At 48.3% G+C, this 25,644-nt stretch overlaps 1 protein-coding gene across 1 annotated transcript in view; it reads left to right on the top strand.

Moving 5' to 3' along the window:
- EDC4 (enhancer of mRNA decapping 4) overlaps positions 1-25,644 on the top strand; it is a 734,765-nt gene that overhangs the window by 77,989 nt on the left and 631,132 nt on the right. The window contains exon 3 of the mRNA XM_078670461.1: positions 21,276-21,387. Coding sequence (XP_078526587.1) covers positions 21,276-21,387 — 112 coding nt within the window. The remainder of the gene's footprint in view (positions 1-21,275; positions 21,388-25,644) is intronic.

Here is a 25,644-nt window from a genome sequence, read left to right as displayed (position 1 = left end):
ACCCAAGAAATAGATATTATTGCGGGAGGGCCTCTATGAATCCTCGGCCCGTGCCTGCAGTGTCTGCACCTCGTTATGTAAAGTCTTCATCTGTTCTTGCATGGCCATCAGCGATGACTTGAGCAGGGTGAGCGAGTACTCTGTTTCAGCCAACTCGTTCCATGAGTGTGGCATGGTCAGCCCTCAACAATCCGGTCTCCGCTTGAATCGCCCCCAAACTGTGCCTCCTTTGCAGTCTTGGACTCCTGGATAGCCTGCAGGATTTTATTTTCCCAATGTACTTTCCAGTTGGCGACTTCGGTCTGCCTGCATCGGGGTGGCCGCCAGCGTGCCCATGATTGATTTCTGGGGCAAAGATTTTGACATTTTGGGGCACACCATGCCCTCAATGTCACCAGCCACAGAGTCTAAGCCGATGCACAACCTGCAGCTCTCCAATCACATCAGTAGCAAGCAGGAATGTACACGCTGTTGTTGAATTGCTCTGTGCAGCATCTTTTGGGGCGCACTCCTGGTTATAACCCAATCGCCACTGGGACGAGGGCACCACTAAAAGTCTGTGTTGAAAGACATACGTTGGGTGTATAAATTGAAAACTGACAAAAAAGGACTTAACAACATACCATAGAACCAGCTGAGTTTTTGTTAGTCAATGTTATAGACCTAAACACCCTCAAACTTCAGCACATCCTCTCTTGCAACATCAAGTTAAGTAGGGCAAAAAACTGAAAGCAGTCACAAGCGCGAAAGCACGATATAAGGGCCAGTTACCATGCCAGCACGTAAAACCTGATATGATGATAGAAAACAACTACTCCACTATCCTTTCAAGATTGACACCTCATCCTTGGTGTTGTCTACCTTTATGACTAGGATCCACTACATGTGTACTATTCCGTATAGTACCACTTGAAAATTATACCCCTCAATCGATACAGGGAAAGCAAATCAGGCTATAGAATATGATTACACACACTATGCGCTATCCCTTAAACATATAAACGAAAAACTATGATTATGGAAGAAAACTGGGCTTACACAAGCACACTACTCATGCTAACTACCATTTACACTATATTTGATCATTCAACACGGGACTGTAGGACATCCCCATCCCGTAATTATCTACAACTAGCAGCCCGTCCCGACGTTGTCCGGGTATGAATTGCTGCCGGCCAGTAGTATATTGTTTTGTAGGCTTTCGTTTTGATAGCATTTCTTATGTGTGACAGGCCTGTGAAACGCTCCGATTCACAGTGCACTGCTGATGCACTTAAGAGTGCACGTTCAGTAGTGTGTGAACTCAAGTTTCCCTACTTTATTTTTCCTTGCAATATTATATAGTGCGAACTCGACAACATGGCATGAGCACAATTTACATTACAGAAGAACACATTCATTTGTGGTAGGCACGGGGAGACAAAGCGATTTGCCTGGAATCACAGGATGTTGAGCTGATGCCGAGATTCGAACGTAGCTCCCCAGCTCTAAAGTTCGCAATTCTAGAACTTGTGGCGGGAGGTGTGTCTAAAAGTGTATGTCGGTGCTGGCCATCAATGAGAGAGACCTGTGCATTTTTCAAATGGGTGGTGAAAAAATATGAGTATGTTGCTGGAGATGTGGGCCGCCGTGCCACCAATGTACTTATCGGGGGAGGGTAAACACCCATTATTCCGCAACTTTCTTTCCGCATACCATCACTCCGCATACTTTCATTACGAAAGTACCATGACTCCGCAATGCCATTATAACGCATGGCATTACATTTTATATAGTGTGAACAACAAGGACCCCCTGTTCAAAAATGATAATTCATAAGACAGGGAAATAGACTGTGTGTATAATATATTGACATTCATAACAAGCAGCAGGGAAGAAAAGTACAATAAGAACCTACAAATTTATTAAAAACCTTAGTTCTTTTTAATGGTATTTCTTTTAAAATCATCTATTGTATGTATCACATTGCATAGACAATAACAAAGTAAGCAATTATTACATTACTAAAAGATTCGCCATACAATATTAAAAGTAGGGGAGGGGGGGTGGCAATCAATACTTTCTCTTACATTTTATATGCTTTTACCACGCATACATTTACAACGAAATTCGTTGTAAATGCATGAATGGTAAAAGCATGTTTTTTTTAAATGTTTGGATAAGGTAAGTATGGGTATAGGGGTATATGTTTTGGGGTACTGAGGTATATGTTTTGGGGTTTTTAAGTATTTTAAGGGTTCAGATATAGTTTTGGGTTCAGGGCTAGGTTTGGGTTTTGAGGTACAGGGGTATTTATAGTGTTCAGGGCTAGGTTTGGGTTTTGGGGTACAGGGGTATTTTTAGGGTTTAGGGATAGGTTTGGGGTACAGGGTATATTTATAGGGTTAAGATGGGTTAGTGTTTAAGGGTGTTGGGGTATTTTAAGGAGTAAGGGTGGGTTATGATTATGGGGTGCAGGGGTATTTAAAGGGAGCAGGGTGGGATTAGCACACGATATGAGACAAGGGCTCCCAGCGTTTGTCACGCCCACAGCACACGCCCACAGCACAACGCAGACACGCCCACAAGGGACTACTTTGCTGGCACAGTTCTTTTACCTTTTAAATGTATATGGTGGGCGTCTGCATAGCCTATGTCCTTCTGCTGCAACTGCCCTTTCCAACGCTGTATTGGGTGTTGTGATTGGTGCTGCGGTTCCTGAGATTACCCGCCTCAAAGGTTTGGGCTCTCTCTTTATTATATTAGTATAGAAGATGATGGTACGGGTTCAGATACATCACAACACACTTATTTCTCCTTTGTAGTCATAGCCTTGTCCTTGACTTCACATAAATGGGTACTAGACATAATATAATGTATTTGGAAATCGCATTTGGATAGAATTTGTTCTAGTGGAACTCGTTTTCTATGGCTTTAACAATAAATGTTCTGTCTCTATTCGGTAATACGGAGTCACGTAAAACCCCGAAGGAATAGCACTACATTTCCCATCATCCCACCAACACTGTGTAGTCCTCCATTCTAAAGGACCACTCCTGCTGCCAGCGGTTGTCTGAGCAGCACGGCACGTGAAACTCATTCGCTCGGGGCACCCATCACACACTGAAGTTAGCGCGTTTTTCCAATGCGCCTCTTACCGCTGGCTCCTTATTGGTCACACAGCAATTAGCGGTAATGAGAGACGGCCGGCCCGGGAGATAAAAACATGCTTTCCACCTGACTACAATGCCACTAGTTGAGTAGAGCAGGAGCTAAGTAGGTGCACGTGACCCTTGATGAAGTAAGTGCTTTTTTTAATCTTCTTTCGGATTCGAGTTACGGAGCTACTGGCAGTAAGAAGCATATACTGATTAGAAGTTTTACTTTTTACTCTTACTCTTCTTTACCTAAATACTTAAGATTTCACTACAGGGCCAACCCCTTTGACCTCCTGCTTCTGCAGGGTCTTATGTTCCCGAATTTTGGGTGACTCCATATTAGAAACAAATGAAAATTTGCCTAGCTGTAGTACACGTAAGTTTCAATTCTATTAAGGACACGGAAGCGAGGATTATGCCTTCTTCCTTCGCTTTATTTTTTACAGCAGCCATATTTTAAAAACAAACACAAACTACTATTCCCATGAACAGCAGGGAAATATAAAAAGTTCACAACGGAAGTTCTTCCTCTCCGCCCACATTCCAGCCTCCACGTGGTTCCTTTCACACTGTTTCCTCTTCCTTAGCGCGAACAGCTCCCTATTGAACCTCACGCATCCTGTTTGGACCAATCATTCCTTGCAAAAAACAGGCAGCGTAAGAACCAAGACCAATATGAATTAGTCTTCAGAACAAGCACTAAGCAAGCACTGCTGTGCAATACAGAACCATAGATAGTAACGAAGCATGTACATACATCTCAAGTGACCCTTGAAACAAGTTACTCCAGAACGGGGAAGGTCCGCATCTTCATTGGTTGCTGGGCGGGATAATCCCTGCCTCCGCATCCTTAATAGAATTGAAAGTCACCTGTACTACCGCTAGGCACATTTTCATTCTGTGTCGGGACCGGAGGCTCAGATTAGGCCAGTTCAAAGCTTGTCCACTTCCAGTTGAGCAACATCCAGCCCTGATTTAAAGTAAAACCCCCTAAAGGTCGAGTCCGAGGACTAGTCCGCACGCGCTTCAGGTCTTCCAAACGCGATCCGAGGGAAAAAGCCTTTGAGGCCATTGCCCCTCTCGTTGAGTGGGCATCAAACCTCTTTGTGTCAATCCCCGCCTCCTGCATAACCCAGTGCATCCACCTGGCTATGGTTGGTAAAGAAACCGCCCTGTATGGATTTCGTAGCGCAATAAGCAGTTGTCTCTCACCCGGAGGGCGGACCACTTCAGTCAATTCCTCAGATGCTCAGAGGCATTCTACCACACACAGTTTGGGGGAAGTCTAGGAATGCTGGTGTGAGAAGGTGGCTTTGTATATGCTGTCCACTAATTAAAGTGGGCACAACCCTTATGATGTATGAGGTCAAAGATAACCTATCCTAGTGGTAGCTATGGAGAGCAGCCTTCAGGCTAATTTTGAAGGAATGTAAAGCAGCTTGTTTTTATCCAGACTATCACCTCCTAAATGACTAAATGAAAGGAGAACCACACAGTGTTTATATAAAAATATGTATTTATTATTAAAGCACTCTCTACTAGTCTCTACGAGTGACTAGGGCTCAAAGCACACAATACTAAATCAATAGAACATTTGTAAATAGCACAATACACAGTGGGCTCCAGGGGGAGATCAAACCGTATATTAAAAAAATTGTATAACAACAACGACTTGACTAGGCACAGTGTCTAGAGCACGAAGAATCACTGGGACCCCAAGGAACCACCCAGAGGAGTGACACAGGGAGCCCACGGAGTTTGGGTGCAGTGAGGAAAAACAGATGCATGCTCTGTAAAACTCTATGGGAAAGTCGCGGTTGCAGATTTAAAGTTTAAGGACACTTCTAGGAGGACTTGGAGCAAACCCTTTGGAACATAGGAGGTTCTAGGGCCAACCCACCAGTGAGTTCTGAGGTACCCGTTTTATCTATCTCAAAGGAGACTGGTGCATAGGGGTCAAGTGGTGTAGGAAACCTTTGTCGTTTTCATTTTCAATGGAGAGCTGCAAAGAAGCTGCTGCTGCCAGGAAGGTGAAGTGTCCGGTGGAATCCAAGCCTGGATTCGAGGTGAGAGGAACCTGAAAGCAGAAGGGATAGAGTCTGGGTCACTTCAGGTGACCAGGGTCTCGGTAGTCGAATGCCCACCGATGTCAGGTGCTTCAGGTGCAAAGAAGGGTTGCTTGACTCTGCAGCCACGGGGACCAGGAGACATCGAGGACTACCAGGATCCGGAGGTGAGCTGTCCCACGAAGGATGTAGAGTGCTGAGGGGTCATTGTCCGGCTGGAGCACCAACAAGCCTTGGGAAATGCAACCCACATGGTCAGAGGAAACAGGTTACGGTGTGGACCAGCAAGGTCCAGGGGACTCTCCAAGAGATGGAGAGTCAGGGCACGTCTGAAGCAACCAGGTAATCCCAAGAACAAACAAGGTGACCCTCGCCAGGATCCACATGCCAACGGACCAGGGATCGCGAAGAGACCTCAAGCAAGTTTGCAAAGGACCAGCCTACAGGACACTCGGATAGTGGAGGCCGGAAATCTATCGGTGCAAATACTGCTCGGGGTCGGGACTACACGGAGTCCAAAGCACAGGCTCAGGAATCATCGCTAAGCATATGCAACTGCAAATGTACGCGGTGCACAGAGGTTCAGGTTCCACGGTCCCCACGAGAGATACTGGTCTCAGAATCGCTGAGAGGGCATATCGACCTCAGGGACCTTCGGTAACCCACCTCCTGTGTTGCTGAAATCTCCAGAGTCCTCAGGAGCTCGGGAGAAGCAAACCGGTCAGATGGGTTTAGGTGCCTGCTTTTGCAGGGGAGTTTACTCCAAGGGAGATTCTTCAGTCGTCGAGCGTCATGCTGTCAGTGACAGTACTTGGTTTCTTCTTAGCAGAATCTTGTCCAGGTAAAATATAAAGTCCTGCAGTCCGGTAACCCACTTTATACCCATTCGAAGGGGTTGGAAAGATTCTGTGGACCCTACTAGAGGAGAGGCAGGACAGAAGGGTGGCTACACCCCTATTGTTTGTCCAGTTTCGTGCCAGAGCAGGAGCCAATGGCTCCCAGAACTGGTTTGAGCTGGACTATGCACAGGGACACCAAATGTGCCCCCAGTGCTGACTTTCTGGCACTCTGAGTGCACCCACCCAGCCCCAATACACTAACCCTGTCTGGGAGGTGGTCACAGTATGCTTATTGTCATGCCTTCCTCTGCTCGAGCTTGGCTCAGTAGCAGTAGAGCAGAATCGTGTCTGTGGCTGGCAGCATCCATTTTGTGCTCTCCAGGTCGTGAAAACTGGTACCGGGTAGACCGGTCACCCACAGCAGTGGTTCTGGAAGGGTGGAGTCATACCTCCCACAACAGGGTTCCAGGCTTTGGCACTCTTAGACTTCAGCGTTGCAGTGTCTGGGTAACAGAGTGGTGGGTGTTACCACTGATCCTGCAAGGGTGCAGGAGAACCTGATTCTGAGAGACAAGATGCTCCGGTTGCTAACCCTGCTGCCTCTGTTACGGCAAAGCTACATGCCTTGATGACTGATGCCTGGTGGTGTAAGTTGAGTGAGCTTTCCTGGGCCAAATCTCAGTCAAATACCCGGGTGGGGTTACACTCAATCTGGGGTTACTTCAGATCAAGAAGAGAACTTACTGGGACCCCTGAAGTCCCTGTTCACCTGCCCTGAATCGTTGAGGCCTCTATCCCTCTCAACATCCCATTTTCATGAAGCTCCCCAGGGTGTCTGAGCCCTTATGTTACATTGAAGGGCCAAACCAAGTAAGGCTGTGACTGCCTCTTTCGCCTTTGTTTGGCATTCTCAATGACAAAAGGGACCCTATGCAAGTACTTGGCTAAGTAATCACCTGCCCTCCTCGCAACCATGGACATATCTGTCCTTCAACCCACTTACAAACAAACCCTCAACACCACCTTATTAACCCACCTCATCATTAGATGACTCACAACAGATCTACACTACCGAGCACATTGTTTCTCATCAACACCCACTCGATACACAAACATGCTATTTACTTAGCACATCGCAGATTAGACAACAACATACACTCATATTAGAGTGTGGCTTTCTAACTCATCTCCACTCTTTGAACTTATCTAAGATGATCAAAAAATCATACAATAATGTACCTTCCATCAAAGTGGAGACAGCCTTATAGTATTTTTACCAATCCATAGTCAAATCTACATTCCTGATCTACCGCTCTCTCCGTTTGACACAATATCTCTTTCAAATGTCTCTCCTGCGGTCATGGTCTTTGCTCGCTCACTCCATCATCCTTCTTTTGATCTATATATAGGCCTTCTGGCTGCAACACAAATGTTAACACTGTTTTCTCTCAATCATCAACATCAACACACCATTGTCAATCTCAACTCCAATTACTCCAAGAAGTTGTCTCCCAGGAATCACACCAAAGAAACTCCTAAAGATTATTTCGTGGATCAACTAGCCTCCCTTGTACTCACAATACATATAACCTCACATTCGTGCATGGAAGGCAGAATCCTGAACCTCATAATCTAAACCTTAATCTCTCAACTCTATAACCCTGCACCCACAGGTTCGATTGACCACAATTTCATCCTGTAAAAAGTGACCCAACAGAAATATCCACAAAAGGCATGCCTCAACCAACAGAAATAGACAGAATATTCCTCCCCTACACACTACACTCTGCATCATCTCGCTTATACATACCTCACCAATCAAGTAATGCACAATCGTAGCCACTTAGTTCTAAGTATTCCCTCATAAAACTCAAACCCCCTGTACCTTGAAACACATAGGAACTTGATACCAACAAAAGGCAAACTCAAAAAAACCTAGCACAGCTGTTAATGCTCCTCAACAAACGACACTACTACATTCTCCTCCTTTTGCAACTCTTTCTCCTCAACTTAGTCACCCACACGATCAACAGCCTGCATGTTCCAGTGTGAGACTGGTTGATGCCTTTGCAGAATATGTTTCTCTTTAAATGTGTAACTCTAGTATCATTATCAATGCTATCACAAATGGAGCCTCTCAAAATCCTCTTCTCTCCAGCACTTCTCTGTGTCTACCTCCTTAGCCTGCACATCTTGGTTCTGATCGCGCAAACACTGCCTCGCGTGCTGGAATAACGTATCCCCTGAACTGGTGGCCTCCACCTCATTGAGAGCTTTCAAAGTGGCTCTCAAAGACTCCCTTCTAGATAGGAAATGTTTTCTTGGTCTTTACCCAGATGTTGCTCTGATGTCAAAAGACTCCCCCCTGTCTGGGTTCCCCTTTAGTCAATGACTGCATGTTTTGGCTGCAATATAATACCATTTGCAAAACTGGCTGCAATGTATTATAGATTTCCCAACTACCACCATACTGGTTCGCTGCTGGTTTCCATGTCTGATTTTACAGTTTTATTTCACTGGCAGTGTGCTTCAGGCGATTCTAATAGTAACTGTATTTTTTTTTTGTGATCAAATATATTTTTATTGAGTTCCACAAAGCAATGTGATACATACAATATATGAAGAAACAAAAAGCGATGTCATGGCGCCCGTCCCCGACCCAGCAGCGCACCCCTCTGAGTGTCCATGAGGTGAGGCAAGTCCGGGCGCCCGAGTATGCTAGCTTGGCGGAGGGGCACGCCCCCCTGCGGCCATCCGAACTCTTTTCACCCAACTCCCAAACAGGCCCTCCCTCCCACCCCACCCCAACTGTATCCCACCCCTTCAACTACCCCCAAGCCCCCCCACCCTCCCCCCTCCCGCCCGGTGTGTTCCTTGTAGCGCCTATGTTGGTTGTACTGTGTAGAGGCTAGACTTTGTGTTCCGCTCTGGTCTTTTCATCTCTAAACCCCTCCGCCAATTTCAGGACCCGGAGATACCTCGGGCATGTGAGCTCCGTAAATTCCTGGGAAAGTAGAGAGATGAGTGGACGCCAGGTCGCCCTGAAGGTTTCGGAGGACTGAGTAAGCGAGGCCTGTATCCTTTCCATCCCCATGATGTACCATAACCGATGTAGCCACCCCGTGTGTGTGGGCTGCCTAGTGGACCCCCAGAGTGACAAGAAGTGCTGCGTCGCTGCCCCCATTGCCAGTCCCATCTGTTTTCCCCTCATAGATTTGAGGGGGAACGTCAGGTCGTTCGGCAGTCCGAGAACAGCATAAGCTGGGAATCGTGGAATGTCGGTGTCAAAGTGAGTGTCTATGTCCTTGAGTACCGCTGTCCAATATTCCTGTACCTCGGTGCAGTCCCACAGGATGTGTAGCATGGTCCCCGTGTGCCCGCACCCTCTCCAACATTTAGGGTCTTTGCTCGGATTCCCCTGGTGTAGACGCTCAGGGGTTAAGTGCCAGTAGTAGGCGATCTTGACCGCCGCCTTCCTGCTAGCGGTATTCCTGGCCGTATGATGAGCCCGGTGGTATACGTCTCGCCATTCTTTAGCTGAAAGAGCGCGCCCCAGTTCCCTCTCCCAGCGCCTCTGCCCAGCAGATTTCTCCGAAGGGGGGGGAGGGGACAGCATCTGATATAATTCCGTGATGGACCTTGTGTCCGATGTCTTGGTCACTATCCAACGCTCATAGGGGGTGAGGGGGCGTCCAACCAAAGGCGCCACATCGGCGTGCGTCAGCCAGTGCCTAAGCTGGAAGTACTGGTAGCGGAGCGGCTTATCCAGTGAATAGTGTGCTGTCACGGCGTCCCATGTCATGAAGCCCTCCGTATCGAAGAGGTGGCCCGCTGAGCGACACTCGGATTGTCGCCACTGTGGGAATGAGCTCGTGGGGCTGCCAGGGGGGAACGCCGGATTGTCCAGCAGAGGCGTCATGGGGGAGGGAAAGGTCGTCAGGCCCCTTGGGACCGCGGTAGCATCCCACACTTGCAAAAGGGTCCCGGTGATAGGGGATCTTTTGAGGTACGGTGGTCTGTCCGGGCGCGCCAGGTAGGGAACCTTCCAGAGGGGCATGCCCGCCATGGCCCTGTCCTGGAACAACCAGTGCTTCTCCGAAGTCGGTCGGGACCACTCCAGTAGGAATCTAAGCTGAGCCGCTTGGAAGTAGCGCCTGAGGTCCGGAACCCCCAGACCCCCCTCCGCTGTCATCCTCGTGGCCAGGTCGCGTCGCAGTCTGGACCTTTTATTTGCCCATACATAGTGATGTAGGGCATCCTGTAGTTTCTTCAGCATCCCCAATGGGGGAGTGACCGGGATGGTCTGGAATACATAAAGGATCTTGGGCAACAGGGACATTTTTATGGCCGCCACCCGGCCCAGCCACGAAAGCGGCTGTTGCTTTCACCTCGCAATGTCCCCCTGGACTCGCGACAGCAGCTTGGTATAGTTAAGGTCGACCGTTTGAACGGTTGACGGCGTCAGGTCTATCCCCAGGTACTGCACGGTGGTGCTGACCTCAAGCCCCCCTATGTGCAACGAAGCCCCGTTAGCTGGTCGGGTGTTGCTACCTAGCGGCAGGACGACGGACTTCTGGACATTCATTTTGAAGCCCGACACTGCCCCAAACGCGGTCATTTCCGATAGGAAGGCCGGCAGAGAGACCCGAGGGTTATCCACCGCCACCAGAATGTCGTCCGCGTAGAGGCTGATGGTTTGCTCCACTCCTCCAAACTTGATCCCGGCTATGGCTCGGTTGTCCCGGACCCGCTGGGCAAATGGCTCGATATAAAGGGCGAACAGGAGCGGCGAGAGTGGGCAGCCCTGCCGCGTGCCTCTCCGGATGTCGAACGGCTTAGAGCTGACCCCGTTGACTTTGATGGTCGCCTTCGGGGACGCGTAGCATCCCGCCACCCAGGAGCGGAATCGCGGACCCACTCCGAATTTGACCAGCGTCTGTTCCAGGAACCTCCAGTCCACCCTGTCGAACGCCTTCTCGGCGTCCACCGAGAGCAGTGCTGCGTCCGAGGCGTTGGCGTATGCTTTGTCTATGACATGCATAATGCGCTTTGTGTTATCCGCGCATTGCCTGGAGGGGACGAAGCCCGCTTGGTCAGGGTCGATAACGCCCGGCAGGCACGGGCCCAGCCGGGAGGCCAGGATGCCCGTGAAGAGCTTAAGGTCCACGTTGAGGAGCGAAATCGGCCTATACGCCGCGCAGCGTGAGGGGTCTTTGCCCGGTTTTGGAAGGACCACGACTTCTGCCTCCAACATCTCCCTCGGGATGGAGCCCTGGCCCTCGAATGAGTTGAATAGCTTTGTAAGGACAGGCGCCAGGAGGGGGCAGAAGGTTTTATTAAAGCCCGCGGGGAAGCCGTCTGGGCCCGGAGCCTTCAAGGGTTTAAGACGGGCAATGGCCGCTATGACCTCCTCCAGGCGGAAGGGAGCATCTAGCGCTGCGGAGTTCACATCGTTAAGGGCAGTGACCTCCATAGACTCCAGGTAGGTCTTCCCCTCCTCCTCTCCCACGGTGTGATCGGCGGCATACAGCCGCTCATAGAAAGTCCGGAATGCCTCCGCTATGTGGTCATCCTCTCGGACCTCGCCACCATCGTCCCCGCGAATCACAGGGATCTGCGAGCGGACGGTTTTGGCCTTGAGTTTGCTGGCCAGCAGGCGGCCCGTCTTGTCTCCCCCCACATAATACGTGTGGCGGAGGCGGAGTGCCGCATATTCCGCCCTGTCCAGGTCCAGACTCGCCAGTTGCGCCCTGACCGCTTTCAGCTTGCGCCAAATCCGGGGGGCTCCCGTCCGGCTGTGGACCCGCTCCAGATCTAGCACCTGCGTCTCCAGGTCCCGTCTCCGATCCTTTCGCTCCTTATTTTCCGCCGCGGCGATCGCCATGATTTCGCCCCTAATGACCGCCTTCAGCGCCCCCCACAGTGTCGCCTGGGTTACTTCTCCCGTGTCGTTCTGATCTAGATAAGTGGTGATGCTTTGGGACAGTTGCTGCACAACTCCCTTGCGTGCCAGTATATTTTCCCTGAGTCGCCACTTGCCCCTATGTGGAGGGGCACGTGGGACGGTCAGTTGGAGGGTCACCGCATCGTGATCTGAAAGTGCCGCCGGCGTAATGTCAATGTCCGAACCATGGGAAGTATGTCATCCGAGCCCAGGAAGTGGTCTAGTCTGGCATACGTGTGGTGCACATGAGAGTAGAAGGTGTATCCCGGGGCAGTATGATGTATGTCCCGCCAGATGTCAGTGAGCCCCCTGTCCCTTAACCACTGCTTCCCTGTCACTGACAGCGCTCCGGAGTCCCCAAACCTCTTCCCAGACCTATCCTTCTCATTGTCCATGACCAGGTTCAAGTCCCCTCCCACTAGTACCAGTCGCAGATCTTCCGAGAGTGCTTCAGACAGCGCACCTTTCAAGAAAACCTCTTGTTTGGTGTTGGGTGCATAAATGGAGCCCAGCGTGAAGGAGGAGGTACCCACATGTATCGTGTGTGCTAGGAGCCTGCCCCTGATTTCGGCCACCTTATCCCCAACCCGCCCTTTGAAGTGTCTGGCCACAAGTATAGCGACACCCGCTTTCTTTTCGCCAGTCGCGGAGTAGAATTGGTGGGGGAAGGCCCTAGCTTTCATGCGGTGCCAATCTTTCGCCAACAGGTGCGTTTCCTGTAACAGACATAGTTCAGCCTCCGAGCGCTCAAGGAAGGAGATGACTGCCCTTCTTTTGATGGGGTTATTGAGTCCCTTGACATTAAGTGAGAGGATACGTATGCTGTCAGCAGCCATGCGTACGCATGCGTCCCTTCTGCCTTGCCCTAGACCTCCAACCAGCCCAACCCCTGGTACCAAACACCACTCGATAGTGAGCACACCGAGCTCCCCCCCTCCCCTCCCCCCAAGCCCCAACTCCCCCCCCAACAGTCCCCTGCACCCCTCCCCCCCCCAACTGGTGAACATTGTCCCAGGCCAATCATGAGACAGTCTAGGCCTGCGGTAAATGAGTCAATGAGTGGGTGTGTGGCAGTGGCGGCTCATGGCCCCCCGACCCCCCCCATCCAGGAGCCAAAACTTATCTGATGTCGACCTTCACCAAAATCCATTTAGGGGGCTGCGCCTGTGTCTTTGGATACTTCCTGGATTGCTGCAGCCTGTTCCAAGGCCACCGTGTCCGGATCGGGCTTGAGAGGCTTCTTCCGCTGCCTGTCCCGCCGCACTGTCTGCCATCCGTCCCTCGACCTCCCGGGGGAGCCCGTCCCGGCCCCAGAGGACTGCCGGTCCGCCATGTCGTCCTGTCGTGGGTCCTCATAGGGGATGCCTAGCACCTCACATGTGTCTCGTAGGGAACGCAGCTGGTGGAGGGCGCCCTTCCACTTAAAGACCAGGCGAAACGGGTGTCCCCAGGAATACGGGACCCCCTCTTTACGCAGGAAAGTAGTGGCAACCCTAAACGCCCTCCGCTTTTGTAGGGTGGACGCAGCCAAGTCCTGAAAAAGTTCCACATTGTGATCTTGGAAGCGGAGGGGTTGCTTGTGACGAGCCTCTCTCAGGATGCGCTCCTTTAAGGGATAGTCCGGCAGAAAGGCCAAAATGTCCGGTGGGGGGCCCTGGGTCCGGCGGGCCGGGCCCACACGGTGGGCTCTGTCGATCCGAACCGCGAAGTCCTCTCCTTCCCCCAGCACCATCCGGAAGAGTGTCTGCAGGTATCCCGCCATGTCTTCCCCCTCCGCCTTGAGCGGCACATTCCGGACTCGAATGTTATTGCGTCTGGAGCGATTCTCCAGATCCTCCGCGTGGGTCTGGAGATCTATCTGCTGATCATGAAGACGGACGATCTCCTGCCGAAGGAGTTCTATTTCCTCACTACGGGCCTGGCCCGAGAGCTCATTGGCCGCCACTCTCTCCCCCAGTTCGTCGACGTCCCGCCGGAGTTCCTTGTGCTCCCCGGTCATTTCCTGCCGGAAAGTTTGAATATCGTCTTTTAGGGAGGCGAAGAGGGATTCCATGAACGCCTTGGTCGCTGGCGCCTCACCCTCTGGTAGATCTTTCCCCCCGGGGTGGGCCTCGGCGCCGGTTTGTCTGGGCTTTTATCGGGCTTGGGGGGTCCCTTGACCAGCATCTCCGAGATGTTGCGGTTCCCTTTCCGGTTCGACATGGCTATCCCAGCCGTGGGCCTCAGCCTGGTCAGGGCTCCGTGTGATTCGGCAGGGTGCTCCGATGCGCTCTGGCCGTCGTCTGAAAAGGCCGTCGTCTGAAAAGGCCGGTATCGTGTCCCAGGGGCCTCTTCCCTAGGCCACAGGCCTCGACCCCACTGCTGTCCCTCGCTTGAGGTATAGGGCTGGCTCCCGCCAGGTATCCCTGGGCTGCAGGCCACCCGCTCGGTACTCCCCTTCCCAGGGCCTTCCGCAACCTCAGGCCTTCCCAGATCCTAGTCGCGCTTCAGCCAGGTGTGCCTCCAAGTGGGGGGGGGGGATCCCCCGCTGGGACCGCAATTGCGTCCCGGCCGCCTCCTGGGCGCCGCTCACCTTCTCTGTATGGGCGCCGAGCCCCTCTGCTGCCCGGGGTCGATATGCCCCACCGGCCCGCTGCACAGCCGGGCCGTGCTTCCTCGACTGGGCCCACGCCGGGGCCCCGCGTTGTCCCGTAGGCCGACGGACCTGGCTCCACTCAGGCCGCTGGGCCGTGGACGGCTGCTGCCGGCCTGCTCCCCTCGGCCCCCGCAGACACCGCGGGGGTCCTCACCGGTGCACGGCCCGCGCCTGAAGCGCCGTGCTAGGACCGACCCACCTCTCGGCAGCAGCGCCGCTTTCCCTCAGTCGCGCCTTCCAGCCGCAGTCAGGCGTCTCCGGCCCTCGGCGCTCACCTCCACCAGGCCCACGCCGGGGCCTCGCGTAGATTCTGGGGCCGACGGACCCGGCGCCTCGATCCCTCTCCCCTGCCGGCGCCAGTCGCCGCTTGGTGATGCCGGGTGGTACCTCCGGGGCTCTGGAATCGCTGTCGGGATCCCCGACTCTCCCACACGCCGGCCCCAGGTGTCGCTTGGGGTCTCTCCGGGCCGCTCGGCCCCTGCGCTCGGGTCGCTGCCGCCCGCACTAGCCCCTCGCCGTCAGGCAGCTCCGTGCATCTGCGGTCTGCGGCAGCTTCGAGCCTCGCCGCCGGCTCCTCCGATGCCGCACTGCTTCCCGGTTCTTGCCCGCTGCTGCTGGCCGGCTCGGTGAGGGCGAAGGTCCGCAGGGTACCCTGGCGGGGGATCAGGCCTGGGGAGCCTCTGCGAGACACGTCTTACCGAGCCGCCATCTTAGCCACGCCCCCCGTAACTGTATTTTTGAGGCTTGAACTGCCCTTGCCTGTATGTGAGGAAAGATTGGTCCAACGGTAGCTTGATCTTTCAAATGCTACAGCGCGGGGATGCCTCCGGGTCACCAGGCGCTCTATAAATCGCTAAATAAATAAAATAAATAAATAAAGCTGTAACTGTTGTGTGTGGCTAAGCCTATGCTAGTCTTGATAGTCAAAACAGCAGCCAGGATCACTCAAGAACTAAAGATAGAGATTACCAAAATCGAAGTCCAACTCAATACATACATATCACCAGCTGACCTAAAAGCAAGATTGGATGAACTCAATCAGCAGATGACTGATTTTGAGTATACACTTAAACAAAGCAAAACTAACAAACTGAGCAAGGATAAAGCGAAATTCACACCAGAAGGGGCCTACCCATACACTAAAGCTGATTATGTTCCCAAAAACTCAAACAGTGATATTGATAGCGATGGTTCGGACACTGGCTCCTCTGGGTCCAACTCCAGTGGGAACAAAGGGTATAAACAACGGCGAGGGGGCTGGAGACAAAGAAGACAGCAATTCCCCAGACAAAGGGGGTGGAGAGGTTACCAGCACCAACCGCAACCCCAATATCCTACATACCTAGGCCCTCCACAATTCCCCCCTTTTCCTTTTGGTCCACCAGTTGCAGGACCAAACTACCAACAGTGGAACCCAGAATACAACGAGGGCTTCTATGATCAGCAGCCTTTTTTAGGCTCACGCCCCGCGACACGGGCAAGAAACAGAAAAGGCAACAATGTGGCCTGGGAAGACCAGCAGGAACAGAACAACTCCAGGACAACGAGGAGTATGACAGGATCTCTCCCGAATCACCCATCCACAAGCAAGAGTGGGACCTAGTGGTCAATCTGACCCCCTGGCCTCTCACTGAGATCCAGAAGAGGGTATTAAACAAGGGACTTGGTTTTGTGCCCATGCACAAACCAGGTATTTTCAGACTGAATATGGAGATGAAGGATTTTGTGAGGAAGCTGAAACTACAGGCCTTTTTCCAGGATAAACCACATACCCAAGGGGTAACAGATACAGGACTACGACCTAAGTCCACATTCACCCCTCCTGACTCCTCTCTACCTATCGAAATATTAACTTTGAAAAAGGCGATCATGATGGAAGTCAACAAAATTAACCTGTCAACAACTAAGGTTTTCCATAATACCAACAAACATGAGCAACAAGCCATAAGAGAACTTGCTGACAATGACAGAATAATCATAAAACCCGCGGACAAGGGTGGGGCCATTGTGGTTCAGACAACAGAGGCATATGACACAGAGTGTCTGAGATTGTTATCAGATAGACAAAACTACACAGTCTTACAGGATGACCCTACCGAGAGACTCCGCACTAGGATAGGAGGCATGATCGAAGAGGGGCTTGCGCATGATTGGTTGAGCAGAAACGAGGCCGAGTTCTTGAAACAACCTACACCACGCACCCCCTATTTTTACTGCATCCCCAAGATTCACAAAAACATGACCAATCCACCGGGAAGACCGATTGTGTCGGGGATCGGTTCTATTCTAGAACCCCTCTCCAAATTTGCGGATGCCTTCTTACGTCCTTTGGTCCAGTCCACAACGACTTATCTGAAAGACACTAAATCCGTTCTACAACTGTTAGACAACAGAGATTTTGACCCCTCCACACAACTCCTGATGAGTTTAGACGTGGAGAGTCTGTACACGAGTTTGCCACATGACGAAACACTCCAAATCATCGAAGAGGTACTATTCACTACTCCCTGGAAGTACCAAACACCGAGAGGTGTGGTCCTTGAATGTATCTCGTTGGCATTACAACAGAACTTTTTTCAGTACAAACAGACTCTTTATCTGCAAAGCCATGGTACCAGCATGGGCAGTACCTTTGCTCCTAGTTTGGCTGGGTTATACGTCCACCATTTGGAGACCAATAAAATACTGCATTCAGATAACCCATATAGGAGTAAAATTGATACCTGGAAAAGGTATATAGATGACGTTTTCGTCATCTGGAATGGAGATCACAGGTCAGCGATGGATTTTCTAACATGGCTGAACAATCAAAATGCCTTTCTGAAATTCACCAGTACTGTGTCAGACCAATCCTTGGTCTTTCTGGACCTGAATGTCTATACAGAAGGTGGAAAATTGAAAAGCACCACCCATTTTAAACCGACTGCGAGGAATTGTCTTCTAAGGTATGATAGTTTTCATCCTAGACATTTGAGAGAACTTGCCATATGGCCAATTTCTACGATTGAGGCGTAACTGCACCGAACTGACCGAGTATAGGTCACAGGCTTGTGACCTAAAGAAAAAACTTCTGCAAAGGCAGTATCCAGAAAAGACAATCAACAAAGCCATGAAGAGGGCAAGAAACAACCACAGGGAAGCTCTCTTAGAAGAAAGAGAACGTGAGATTAGTGATAAAAAAAGACCGATTTGTGTCACTACCTACAGCACTGTGTCCAATGAAGTGTCTAAAATTATAAACAAACACTGGTCTATTCTTAATTGTGGCACCCTACATCTGGAGAAACCAATGCACGCACATCGTCGAGGACGGAACCTGAAGGACATCCTGGTGCATACCAGACCGAAAACAAGGACGGATACAAGGACGAACCCAGTCGGGATCCAAGGCCATTTTCCCTGTGGCAATTGTAGCAGTTGTCACTTGACACAAAAGAGCAAGACTCTCACATTCAGAAACGGCACAATTTGGGAGCAACGACGTTTCACTAACTGTAACACCAAAAACGTGGTCTACTTAATAACCTGTCCTTGTGGTTTGGAATACGTGGGGATGACCACCAGAGCAGTGAAAACGAGACTAAGTGAGCACAAAAGTAATGTCCGGTGCAAAAAAAGCACTACCAAAATGGCAACACATTACTTAGAAGAACAGCATTGTGTCAATGACCTAAGGTGGACAATTATTGAATCACTACCATCTGAAAACGGCTTGTTCCAAAAGGAACAAAGATGGGTGTTTCGCTTGGGCACGCATATTCATGGACTCAATGATGATGTTCCGTGGTCACAACTATCCAACTAAGGGCAACACAAAACTGAGCAGGTCCTAACCATCTGTCCTATTCTGAACAAGAGCCATGTACCCACATACATTGTGTAAAGTTACCCTATATCATTTGTGATGTTGAGACTATCACCCCCTGTAAAGATGCCCTTTGGGAACCTTGGTCACTGCAACAATACGATTGTATGTTTATTTTGAGTATCATACAGGCATGAATTCTGTAGCTTTTGAAATCCCATAATATTTAAATTAACTCATTTATAATAAACCCTTTGTATTAACTTCAACGTGCATTGACCTATAGGAGAGCATGGGGCACCATTTCCACATAGTCCTCTATTCATATTGAGCATAGCAAGACTCAGGCGTCCAACCACACGACAGCGCATGCGCTGCTGAATCAATATCTCCTTGCAGAGCATGCGCGCCTGTGACAGAACCAACGGAGCATGCGCGAGGCCGAGATGTAAGCGGCAGCGCCTGAGTAGGAACGGGACCTCCCCTTCCAAAGGAAATGATTGGGTTTAGGTGTGAGTGACTAGAAAACCGGTAATTGAGCCAGCGGAAAACCCATATTTGGACAGAATATCGCACCTGCCTAATTGGCAATTCTGACCAACGTACTTAGGACAGCATGGTATAAATACCACCCACAGCTAGCTCTCACTACCATTCGAGCGGAGCTGCATGTGGGGAAAGACGGTGAATACTCGTCCCCGGTCTGTGAGTATACTTGGCAGGGCAATTGAACTTCTCTTCTAAAACCAGTGAGTAAGAATTGATCATCAACTCCTTTGTTCATTTTCTCATTTTTTCATCTGCTCCTGTTTATCTCTCCACTCAGATTGCACAAAATAGCAATTAACCCCCAGACGCCCCTGTGAGCTCATGAAGCAAGCAAACCATATCTATTAAGTATGACCTACATTTCCCTGATATTATAATTCAGACAGTCTTGTGTGTTCCTTGTGTTGTGTGTTTTGTAAGTCTTTTCTTTTACAGGGCAAACTGTGCTATATGGTTTGTTCCAGGTGACTGCACCTGTAGAACTTACCCACAACCTGGGTGACCATTTCTATTTTTCTTTTTCTTTTTCAGGTCATGCAATTGCATGTATCCTGAGCAAAAACCGCTGTAGGCACATTATAGCCTTTTTATCACTTAAAAATATCACTTTTTGTTAACTAACATTATTTTTTGAGTTATTAATAAGAAAAACATGAGTAAGGTGGGGAAGTTGTGCTCCCGTCCTGAAGAAGGAGCGTTTGCTCCGAAACATGTCGACGCACACATGAGGTACTGTCCATTATCATGACAGATGTTACCTCGCACTTCACTTCTTTTTAATAGTGCCAGCCCGAGGTCCTGAATAAATTTTTTTCCTTCACCTACGAGCCAGGTACTTTTTAAAACCAGTCACTATCTACCACCACTCACTTATTTGCTTTATCACATGCACCACACACACCACACATAGTCATTCATCAGTGCTCCCGTGTAGTTGTAGGTCGTAGCACGCCGCATCCCGTTAGAGGGGTGCGAAGACCCCGATGATGAAGCATGACACCAAGGGACCTTTTGGTGTGTGAGGGGAATTTTAAAAAACACGGAGTGCTCCCATATCCCTTGGGTAACACATCTCCTTTGGTAGGATTCCTTTTGTTTATACATGTTAGCTTGTGGAGTAAGAATCCTACTTCGTTTACTCTACCTCCCTTCTTTGTTAATTTTGTTAAGCCTATGCTGCTGCTTTTGTTGTTAACCCTTTGTAGTTTGACTCATCAGACTGTCCCAACATGTGTCTAAAGTTAAGAAATGGAAGTTGGTTACAATTCATTTTTTCCAACTAAATACATAGCAGCAAGGAGCACATGCCCATATGAAAGAGATGATATTGGTTCTTTTTTCCAAGATGACGGGATATTTGTCGTACACTCAGTGCTCCATATCTATTACAAATCGTATAGCAGAATGGCATTTGTGTCCATTTTAATATTCAACTACACATTGGTGCTTTATGTTCATCCAATTTCTTCTGTTGCTTTCCTTCCTTGCTCTTTGTTACCTTTTCTTTCCACATCACTTTGTTTTCTATTCATCTGTCACATTCCTCTGTGGTGAGTCTTTTTTCTTTTAATGCTCATCCACCTGTCCCTTTATATAATACTAGATTTCACACAATCCATTTCTACCTTTTGGTCTCTGCACCAGTTATATTTATTGTAGCAAATAATCTTGTGTTTTTGCTTTCTAATCATACCTTGTCCCAAGTTTTTTAGTGGCTAATTTGATTACTATATTCTGATGATGCCTGCCTTCCTCCTTTCCACTCTCTCAAATAAAGCCATAAAGATTCTTTGTTGATTGTCTGACACTAGTTTATTGGTCTCTATCCCACAATTACTTTATTATTTATCCACACTTGTATTCGTGTTTTATGTGCTGCCTCTTCCTCTCTCTTGTTTTTGTAAGTCATAGCTTTTTGGTGTGTTCTTGGCAATGTTGATTTGTCTGCTCATACCTTCTAGGGCATCCCTAACAAGCCAGCATCCAGGTTATGATGAAGTTAGTAACTACAGAGAGTCATAATTACTAAAAATATGTGCGATCATACTGCTGTTACACTGCCCAAGGGGCACCAATAAACTGAGAATAAAGCTGGTCTTTTGTTAATGTAAAATTATTGTCACTTTGGGAGACCCTTTATTTCCTGAGTGTACCACCTAGTAAGAACTGATGCATCCCATTCTCGAAGGCTACATAAGATAGGCTCATTGGTTGGAATGGCGTTCCACAGTCTCATTGCAGCTGCTGGAAAGGATTAAATTATGCCGCTTCCAATTGTAATCATGCCTTCTTTCCTGCAGCTGTCTCTCTGGAGATGACAGTTCCACCTGTGTGCTGATCGTGGCCAAAGATGTGGAGATTGTGGCAAGTAAAGATTCCAGCATCAGCAGCAAGGCCAGAGGGAGCAACAAGGTAAGGAAAAAAGATCTCCGATAAATTGCTTCTTCGTGTCTAACAAGGCACCAGCATTGGGCTGTGGATACTTTTGTTTAACTTTGAGTATTGACGTTGTTTGCTCATTCATGATAAAAAATAAGAAAATTTGAGACACCACTGCGGAGACACCTGGGCATTTGTTGCATGTCTTGAGATTTGGAGAAACCCCCATGGTAGTATTTACTGGACCTTTTCTTCTTTTCTTTTATATAATGTACTTATGTAACTTAAGAGCAGATTCCCCACAGCACTTTAGATGTGGAAGAAATGCCAAATAGTGACAAAATATATTACAAATGAGAGGGCTGGGCAGGATATTGTAGCGAGTTAACAGCAGGATTAATGAAAGGAGAGTGGAGCAGGTGTGGAGGATAAAGCAAAGTGCTGCAATAGAAAATATTGTATGCAGGTGCTTTGGTGCTATAAGTAACAGGGTAGCCAGGAACACCCAGAGGTATAATTGGTCATGATTGAGGTGCACTAATAGAGTTGGGTAGACCCTTAATATAGAGGTACCTAGGAATTCTACATAGTAGAATGAGGGTAATTTGGTCAATATTTGTGGGAGGTTTCAGAACTAGTAAATGATATGATAATGCAGTTCCAGTTACTTGGCAGAAAGGTGTGTCACTACACTGTAAGTGCTACATTGCCTTTTTTCAGGGATACAAAAGAGTGGTATATTTGTCTGCCATCTTCAGTTTACGCCATGTGGGAACAGTGTCATTTGCTGATAAATCCCGATTCTTAATTATTTTTAAAAATGTTTTACAATGAAGCCAGTCAGCCATGAATGTGTTTCTCTATTGCTTACGTGAAACCCTTGCTTATTGTTTCTCTCTACACTTAAAAATTGGCTCTAGGTTTTACATACAACACGGAGGTCTGAAGCATGACTTTCAGTTTAATTCTTTTGTCGCACCAGCTGGTTGCTTAACTTTCTTCTAAAATGCATATTGGTGTTTCTTTTATATATACACACTAACTGATTAGGCATGCCTATAATAATCCTCTTTACATTTAGTCCTTAAAGTTAAAACTATACGCATCTCGCACCCCTTGCCTCCTATTCCAACATGGCTCCAAATAATACCTGCCCGTACAGTAACCTACTGTCACAGGTGGGCCATAATGCATTTAAAATTGTTTACCCCACTAACCTATCCAAAAACGTTGCTAAGAACTTCATTCATAATTTTCTCAAGCAGCACCCAGAAACGCTCATCTCTGATTCATACTTTTGCACTTCAAAAGATGTTGTGGTTAACAACCTAATCGTCTTCACTAAGAGAAGAGCTAAATGGAGAAAATTCCTAAACTCCTTGCTCCGATCCAAACCTTTAAGGAAAACTCCTCACAGTTTCCAAATAACTATAATAACCTCCCCAGACTTCAAGGGGATCTCGCAAATATCCATATACAACAATGGGGACATCCTTATTCAAGCAGCTGACTGTAATCTTGAACAGTTTGCTAAAATCTTTGAGATTCAAAAATTCTTTAGGCAGTACTGTACTGTCTACTTCGCCAAATCAAATTCTCTACTCTGTATTAAAAACTCATACTTCATCCCCCACGTCATCCTCCTCTCTCCTCCACCCTCCTCCACCCCAATGGACCCTTCACTCATCCACCTCGTGCCCCAACCCAGGGCTTCTTCTACCTTTATGCATAATCGGCCTATTGCTGAATCCAAGCGGACTCCTCTTCCTACCCCTCTCCCTCTCTCCTCCTCCTCTCTCCTCCTCCAATGTAGTGCTCACTAGCCACCTCTCCCTTCCTGTCGCTTAATAGTTGCCACCTTACCGCTGAGTAATGAATATTGCATACCACCACTCCCTCCTCTAAAGACGCTCATGCACTGTCTTCCCCTAGACCATCCACCTTCCCTTTAAACACACCTTCCATTGATGATAAGCAGGCAGACCTCCAGCATGATCTTCAGTGAAAGGGGGCCTTCAGAACCTGTTACACTGCTCCATGAAGTTGGAGAAACTCTGGAACCTAAATACCACCCCTTAGCCCTACCAACCTTGCCATCCCGCAATGGCTAAACACAACCGAAATAGATCTTCGTCCATGGTAAACTCGGCGAGCCTACACCGGAAATCACGGCCACATCCCAACCACCTATCCGGGCCCCATAGGATTACTGACCATTTAACATAGGCTGACATTCACCACCTTCTATTATCTTATAACTCCTCCCGTAATAATTCATCACCTGCATCGTTCAGGATCTTAACTATTCCCTCCAACCCGCTTGGAGAACCCAGCATCAATCTCAGTTGAACAATGAACAAAGATAACTTATTCCCTGTCTCCACTTCTTTCCTTGAAACGGTAGTAGTAACTAAATCTCACATCAAATCGATGTCTTAACTGAGGACCGCTATGTCACGGGTACTTCGACTTTTTCACCACCAGCTGACGTCTGGGATCGCTCCTGCTACTGCACCAGGAAAGGTGGTGACTTTTGTGTCCCTGTCTACCTGTGCACCAGAACACGTGGTGTAAAAAGTAACAACAGAAGGTCTGGCGTGTTCCAGATCTTTCATAGATTGTTACATCTTTTAAGGCCAATAAAGCAAACGCTGACACCGTCGGTTTTAGTATAACAAAACCCCTTAAGAGTTTAGGTGACCCAGGTCCCTGCTCTGTCATTAGGAAGCCTTAAATCGTAGGCTGAAACACAAGTGCTATATGAATGCAAATCTTTCTTCCTCTTTTATACATTCGCTATCCTTCTCACTCCAAGTAACATACTAATATCCACCACTGAAATTACCTCACATTTCACCATATTAATTCACCACTAATCATTTATAGGCTTCCTGAATAGCATGCGTCAACAAGCGAGCGATAAATAAATACAAACCTTTGTCCTCCTCTATCCTTCTGCTATCATTCCAAATCCAAATAACTGACTAACCTATCCACCACTTAAAATGTACTTGCATGTTTCACTATACTAATTCAACACTAATCCTCTATGGGTCCCGGAGTAGTGTGCTACCCGCCGAAAAAGCGCTTCGACGCCTCGTCCGGGGTAGTAAACGCTATATAAATGCAATTACAATACAATACAATGTATGCATTTGATTGCTTCTTTAAGACCATAGAGATGCCATTTGCTTGACTGAATTGCTCTAGAACAGCTCTAAAGTATTCCCAACAAGCACTCCAATCCCTGGTTTAACTGCTCCCTTAATGGGGACAGACACAAACTAAGGGTGGCAGAGAGATCATGGAGAAACTCTCATTCCACAGCAAACATCAAGCAGTTGAGGATGACCAAGAAGTGCGTACAACAAACACATCTGTTGTACCAAAGCCAATTACTTTTATTCACAACTAGACCATGCTAAAAACAGACAGAAAAAAACTCTTTAAAATGATCAAACAGCAAGCAAACCACTCAACTAACCTGCACTCTATCCTTAAGGACTCATTCCCTAGTGATGAGGAGTTCTCTACACACTTCAGAAAAAAAGAGAAGAAAAGTTTAACTAGAGCTACAACTCACCTTACCAAACACACATTTGCAGACCCAGCCCACTTCCTCGATATTATTACCCATGGTAAGTTCCCCTCTTTCTGGCTATATGGAATATACTCCGAAAAACAATGCGATGTGGAACTTCTTTTCACTACCAGATGAGACTGAACTATTCAAAATGATAACTTCACTTAAACCTTCATATCATTTAAATGATCCTCTGCCTGCCAATTGAACATGTAAAAAAACTCTTATGTTTTCTTCTTTGTATCTAAGATCAGCATTATATCATGCGCTTAGTTTATTTTTAGCTGTTGCACAGGTGGCTGGATGATCTCTTCTCTTTGAAAGGCTATAGTCAATGACTGAATGAAAAAGCCAGACATTACTGGGGACAAGAGACCGCTCTTTCTTGTCCTCGTTAAACTTTCAACATCCCTGCCTCTCTTGTATTAAGAATCAACTTTTCCTCCACATTTTTTATACAAATTTTGTATAAGCCTCTTGATCTGTGGAGGAAGCCTGAACCTCTCTAGGATGCAAAAATGGTCTCCCAAGGCCGAAATACTTTCTTGGCATCCAACAAAAATATAATGGCGGGGATTTGTTTAACGGAAATTATATCAAGAGTCTCTGTTAAGTAGTTTCTGTTGGTTGATAGTTGACAACCGGGGATAAAACCATTCAGATCTCTGTGAATCTACTTAAAAGCCACCTCTTTGAACGAGTTTGCC

Source organism: Lissotriton helveticus, chromosome 12 (assembly GCF_964261635.1).
Source record: "Lissotriton helveticus chromosome 12, aLisHel1.1, whole genome shotgun sequence".
In the NCBI taxonomy this organism is placed as follows: Eukaryota; Metazoa; Chordata; class Amphibia; order Caudata; family Salamandridae; genus Lissotriton; species Lissotriton helveticus.
This window is presented reverse-complemented; position numbering and strand designations above follow the sequence as displayed.